Source organism: Bidens hawaiensis, unplaced genomic scaffold, assembly GCF_021521415.1.
Source record: "Bidens hawaiensis isolate Kalapana, Puna unplaced genomic scaffold, B.hawaiensis_p1.1 tig00057955_1, whole genome shotgun sequence".
In the NCBI taxonomy this organism is placed as follows: domain Eukaryota; kingdom Viridiplantae; phylum Streptophyta; class Magnoliopsida; order Asterales; family Asteraceae; genus Bidens; species Bidens hawaiensis.
The window spans coordinates 6,759-13,209 of record NW_027500463.1 but is presented as its reverse complement, the minus strand read 5'-3'; the positions used below and the strand labels follow the sequence as shown (position 1 = coordinate 13,209).

The window sequence follows — 6,451 nt, the reverse complement described above, 5'->3', positions numbered from 1 at the left end:
AACTGACCAGTCCGGTTCTGTGCAGTCCGCTCGGTTCTCAGAAAACCGGCCGGTCCGAACCGGTTCACCAGTCCGACCAGAAAACTTTTTTTCAAAAATCATTTTTTCAGCATTTTTTAAGCAATAATCGTACGACCGGTTCGACTATGAACCGGTTGCCCGATCGGTTCACTGTCTGATCCGGTTATGAAATCATTGTTAATAAATATCATCGTCACGTTTCAGACGCTTGAGTAAGAGAAATCCAAAAGGCATTTGTTACTAAACACAAATCCGTGTGCTAGTTGTACAAAAGAAAAAAAAACAATGCGGATCCGTATTAGGAATTGTATGTTACACCATAACACTTTCTTTTTTACTTGTATACCATACAACAATTTAGGGTTCAAATTAAAAGAAAATCCTATATTAGACGTCTTTATTTTATAGAAAATTTGAGGCTTGAGGCCCTAAATAAGAAAATTTGAATCATATAAGTAATTTTATGTTACATCATGTTAGATTTTTAATAGTTTTAACATGTTATATATCTTCATTATAATTTTGGCTTCACCGAATAAAGTATTATGGTTAACCTTTTATACACGTATTTTGTTTCATTCCATAACCATATTTTAAGTATTATGTTTGTTGGATAAACTTCATAGTTGTTGTAAAAGTAAATTAGGTGACATGGTTTGATCATATGACATCCCTTAATAGTTAATACCATCCAACAGCATTTTGACATTCTAACTTACCCTAAAAATGGAAAACTATAATTTTACTAGACTTAAATGGAATTTGCATGGTGACATTTTTGAGGTTTGGGTGCATATAGCGAGGGAATGCAGACTTCATATGCTCATCGTGTAAAAATGCCATCACAGATGTTCAAACTGTATTTGAATGTTAACCATTGTGAATTGCACTTAAAATCTTTTTATTATTATTATTATTATTATCAAATATTTATTTCTTAAGTTATTTCTGAATGGGAAAATTACACCTGACCATAAGAAAATCACATGTCCACAATCAACATGATCACCTTTCAAATATATAAACCACACTAAAATCATAATGTATATAATTAAACATGCTAAACATATCAAAATTACATAAAATTATTTTTTCAAAACAACTAACATAAAAAACCACGCCTAGCGAAAAGCTAGATGGAAAGAAGAAAAATAATCTCAACCTAGCAAAACAGTCTTTTGTTGGTGAAGCTTAGATCTTAACATGTTCCTTCTAAACAATATCAACCGTCCAAAGTATCACCATTCTTTAACATAACAGTGTCCAAACTGAACCATTAATTGAACATATTTGAATTTGATATTCTCATTATTTCAATGGCGGTTTGATCTCATGTATTAAAGAAGGCCATCTCTGAGATTTTAAGTGTTATAGACGAGTTTAACAATGAGCCTTATATAAAGTTTTTTTCTTTTTCCAGATTATTTTGACCCAGATAAGCATAAACAAACTAATTATTAAATTAGTAGGTCATTTTTTTTGACATTAAAAAAAAGGTCATTTATTCAAATTTGTTGGCCAAATTAAACATAAACAGGATACTTGCTAACTCATTTCTTGGCGTAGGCAAACGCTCCCGGCCCGATTACCCCAGTAGACCTGTTTTATTTTTAATTTTTTTTTATAAACAAAAGAAAAAAAAAACTTAAGGCCTAAATTTTTTGTCCGCAACCCAAAATTTTTTAACAATTCTCGAGGACACCCCTGCTAATAATCAAAACACGAATTCGAGTTGTGTTTTTTTCATATTTATATTTTCTAAAACGCATATTTATTTTATTCACTTAAACACCTTTTTTATTTTACACTTTGTTTAAAAAATCCATAAAAAGAAAAAAAACACATAAAACGAAGATTCAAGTGCATCCACTCACAAACAAACAAAACACCAAGGAGCAACCTGGTACTGCCACGTGTAACTTCTAGTTTGTTCCAAACAAATCTACTCTATTTCTCTAGTACCTTCATCATACCTCTCCTGACCGTCCGATCTAAACCACTGCTACGTGTCACACGATCACACATGTCCAGCTAAGCAAACGGCACCAATAGCACCAACTATATAAACAACCAATCCCGCCATAACCTTACAACAAGTTTAATATTAATTTTAATATTTACTTCTAAGCTTTTTACTAATTTTGATAATTATTATTACTATTACTAATACTAATTATTAACAATGGCACTGGAAGCAATGGATTTGAACCGAATAATATCGGGTTCGGATTCGAAGAAGGAGGCGAAGAAGTACGCATACGTTACGTTTTTAGCGGGTAATGGTGATTACATAAAGGGGGTTGTGGGATTGGCTAAAGGATTGCGGAAGGTTAAGTCACGTTATCCACTTGTCGTGGCGGTGCTCCCTGATGTTCCAATGGAGCACCGCCGTGTTTTGGTGGATCAGGGATGTGTTGTTAGGGAAATTGAGCCGATTTACCCGCCTGAGAGCCAGACGGAGTTTGCAATGGCGTATTATGTTATTAATTACTCCAAACTTCGTATTTGGGAGGTATTTTTTCTACGTGTTAATGTTTATATTTCATAAGTGGATCAAAACGAATGTCTGAGTGTTTTGTAGACGACGGTTTGATGAGATGAAATTTATACCAACTTATTTGATTTAACACCATCAAACGCCAGTTTAAAAACACTCAAATCATTGTTTTGAAAAAAGTTCAAACTTTAAAAACTAGACATTTTCAAACTTTGAAATTTTGAAAACGACACAACTGTTTGATTACACACCAACAAAATATTGTCTACGAAAAAAATTATTTTAATCAAAAGTCAAACTTTGAAATTTAATGGTCAGAACGACGTCTTGACCATATTAAACTTTGACAATTACGGGTTAAAAGGGCCATTTGACTGATATCCATACGATAGTTCTAACCATAGACTGTCAAACTTTTGATTTTTTGTTCCTTTTCTTTTTCTTTTTTTCAAAATGACCGTGCAACATACGTACCCTTAAATTAATTTAATTTATTTATTTAAAAATGAATATGCAGTTTGTAGAGTACGAGAAGATGATCTACTTAGACAGCGACATTCAAGTGTTCGATAACATTGACCATTTGTTTGACTTGCCTAACGGCTACTTCTACGCGGTCATGGACTGTTTTTGTGAGAAGACATGGAGCCATACGCCCCAGTACAAGATTGGGTACTGCCAACAGTCACCGGATAATGTCCAGTGGCCTGCAGATATAGGTCCTAAACCGGCGTTGTATTTCAACGCCGGCATGTTTGTATTTGAACCTAGTATCAACACTTACCATGATTTGTTAAGTACCCTCATGGTCACACCTCCCACATCTTTTGCTGAGCAGGTATTTAATAATTTACAATCGTAATTAATAATTAATTGATTAATTAATAATTAATGATTATAAGTTTTGGCTTATAATAGGCACACTTAACAAGTCACGTATCATCATGGACAAAGTTTATAATTTATTTATTCTGATACATTAATACATAATAATATTTTTAACATGTTCACAATACAAAAATTTTTAACATAACATGTTCACAATACAAATTTTTAACATGTTCACAACACAAAAAATTATATGTATGGAACAAACTTCATATTTTATTTATTTTAATACATGTAATAACTTTAACATCAGTGTCATAAGTTTACAAAGTATATAAATTAATATTTTTATATATTAAAATTAATACATTGGTTTGGTGTTTTGATAATCTTTATTGTTGATTTAAATTTGGCAGGATTTTCTCAACTTATATTTCAAGGACATATACAAGCCACTCCCTCTAGCTTACAATCTTATTCTTGCAATGCTATGGCGACACCCCGAAAACGTCGATATTGAACAAGTAAAAGTCGTCCACTATTGTGCCGCGGGATCAAAACCATGGCGATACACGGGTAAAGAAGAGAATATGCAAAGGGAAGACATAAAGATGCTTGTGAAAAAATGGTGGGATATATACAATGACAAATCTTTGGATTACAACAATCATAATAATAATATGGTAGCTCATGTAACAACCGGTGGTAATAATGGTGAGATGGTTTTACCGTCGGCACTTACTGACCCTAAAGTTGCGGTGTGTGCACCCTCGGCGGCTTAGATGTTAGGAATGTGTTGGGTGTAGTTGGTTTTTGGTGTGTAATAAGGTTCTTGTAAAGATGGGTTCATTCAAGTTAGTGTGGATTCCATCATGTAATTTTATAAATGTGTATGTGAAGAAAGTGAAGTTTGTATTGTTTTGTAGTTTGTGGGTTGATCTAATTGGTGATAATGTAGATTTCAATGTTATGAATGAGCAAGATTCTTGTTTTGGTGAGTTTTATGGTCAACTAGTAGGTATGTCTGCGTGTTGCGGCGGAGACGCAACTAAAATTAGGTGAGTATGAGTTAAGTTTGCGTCGGAGACGCGACGGAAATTCGATTGCATCGTGACGATACCATAGTTATCTTTTCTAATAGAATGGGGTGAATATTTACTTTTAGCTCATGGATTTTTAAATTTGGAAAACTTATATCTTCATTGATCGATTTACAACTATTATCGGTTCTCATGATAATAGTTGTGAATATTGTTCGTACAACAACCGTTGCAAAGGTTACAACCCACTAAAACAGAAAACAACTTTAAAGTAAGAATCACAACCCTTGATGCCCAACTTTACCCACAATGCAAACAAGATTATCTCACAGATTTTACCGTAGCACTTATGGACACTTTTTGATGCATGTAGTACAATTATTCAATGCATCTTTCAAGTCCACATGCGTGTGGGGTTTGAAACTTCGAATCCTATATTTGTTTTAGTTAAATCATGAGCTTTTATTGTTATTTTGGTTGTAATTTAGTTTATTCTCACTCACTCTTTACATATAAAGTAAATGATTATGCATCATCCTATTTATCTCAACTTAACTGAGAATAAAAACACCAATCTGACCAACATCAACATGCAGTGATTACACAAACCAAAATGTTCAAGATTAAATGTTACAAGAAGAGGCACATTGCACATATCTACCACCATCAATTATAACTCTCATTAGCGGTGACCTAATTCCGTCGCCATACAGCCAAAATCCAGAATTTTGCGACTGTTATTTTTATTTCCAACACACTGGAAAACAAACTTATTACTTACTTTTTCTTGAATAAGTAGTGTGTGACCATCCATTCTTCTCCATCATTGTGTACCCAAATAATTCTGCAACTAATACAAAAAAAAGTCCTCCAATATATAGTCCATTTGACTGTTGAATCTTTTCCACCAAGTTGACTCCATTATTGGCTTTATTGCCTTTATGTTCTTATCCATTCTCTTTAACCACTCTTCACTACAGATGCAACATAGAATGCACACAAATAATAATAATAATAATAATAATAATAAAAGGTTGACAAGTTTGAAAACGGCTATGATTATACTTTACCTCGTTTGTGCATAATGTTTTCCATTCACAAGCCAGTGGTCGACCACCGAAACGTCATCCTGCCATAAAAGAGAGGTTGGTTGACCACCCGTAAAATTTTTTTTCTCGTTTTTTAAAATTTTATAAAATAATTAACTTGAGGTTAATTATGGGTTATTAATCCATTAATTTATTTATTATATAGAATATACTCACCTGAAAATAAAGAAGAAGATTTGATGAAGGCATTGTACCTCCACTAAAAATGTACCTGGTTATCCAATCATCTTCATTGAAATCCTATGTGAGTACCAAAGTTTCATTAACATAATATAATAGATTCACCTCCGATTAATAAAATTATGGCCTAAAATATTTGCACACTATCATATTTACTCAAGCAAGAAATTCAATATAAAATATACTCATTTAAAACATTTAAAATTTCATATTTATCAGTTTCTATAACAAAATGAAAAACATGACGATTATACCCTTCTCATTCTCCTTACACTTTAAACTCTCATAACCTTAATCCTTACATAAAACAAGGGTAGAATGCCATAACTCCATAAGTATGAAAATGAGTCTATTTGATGTTGTAATATACTAAACAACATGATTCATGTCCCCCTTAACAAAATTATGACAATTTTATATATGCCCCTATATAAAAACGAGCAAAATATCATATTTACTGAAAAAAATAAATCAATATCAAATACACACACATTCAGAACATTTAAAATTTCACATTTACCAGTTTTTATAACAACGTCAAAAATATGACCATATACCCTTCTCGATTTCCTTGCACTTTAAGCTCACATAACCTAAATCCTTACATAAGGAGAGGGTAAAAACGCCGTAAATATGAAAATGGGCATATATATATATAAAACAAGATTCATGTCCCCATTAATAAAATTATGCCAATTTGATTTATACATCTAAAAACTTACATAATATCATATTTACTCAAGCAAAAAATTCAATATTAAATATACCTATTCAAA

The 6,451-nt window shown here is 32.3% G+C and overlaps 1 protein-coding gene and 1 long non-coding RNA gene across 2 annotated transcripts; one reads left to right on the top strand and one right to left on the bottom strand.

Annotated features, from left to right (window-relative positions):
* Positions 1-2,008: 2,008 nt before the first annotated feature.
* On the top strand, positions 2,009-4,171 carry LOC143602133 (galactinol synthase 2-like). Its single transcript, XM_077079348.1, has 3 exons — positions 2,009-2,533; positions 3,036-3,356; positions 3,763-4,171. The coding sequence occupies exons 1-3, from the start codon at positions 2,204-2,206 to the stop codon at positions 4,126-4,128; spliced, it is 1,017 nt and encodes a 338-aa protein (XP_076935463.1). The 5' UTR covers positions 2,009-2,203; the 3' UTR covers positions 4,129-4,171.
* Positions 4,172-5,287: 1,116 nt separating this feature from the next.
* On the bottom strand, positions 5,288-5,790 carry LOC143602134 (uncharacterized). The gene is made up of 3 exons (XR_013147777.1): positions 5,652-5,790; positions 5,457-5,515; positions 5,288-5,360 (listed from the first exon to the last, which is right to left on the bottom strand). It is a non-coding gene; the product is annotated as an uncharacterized LOC143602134 (long non-coding RNA).
* Between the last annotated feature and the right edge of the window lie 661 nt (positions 5,791-6,451).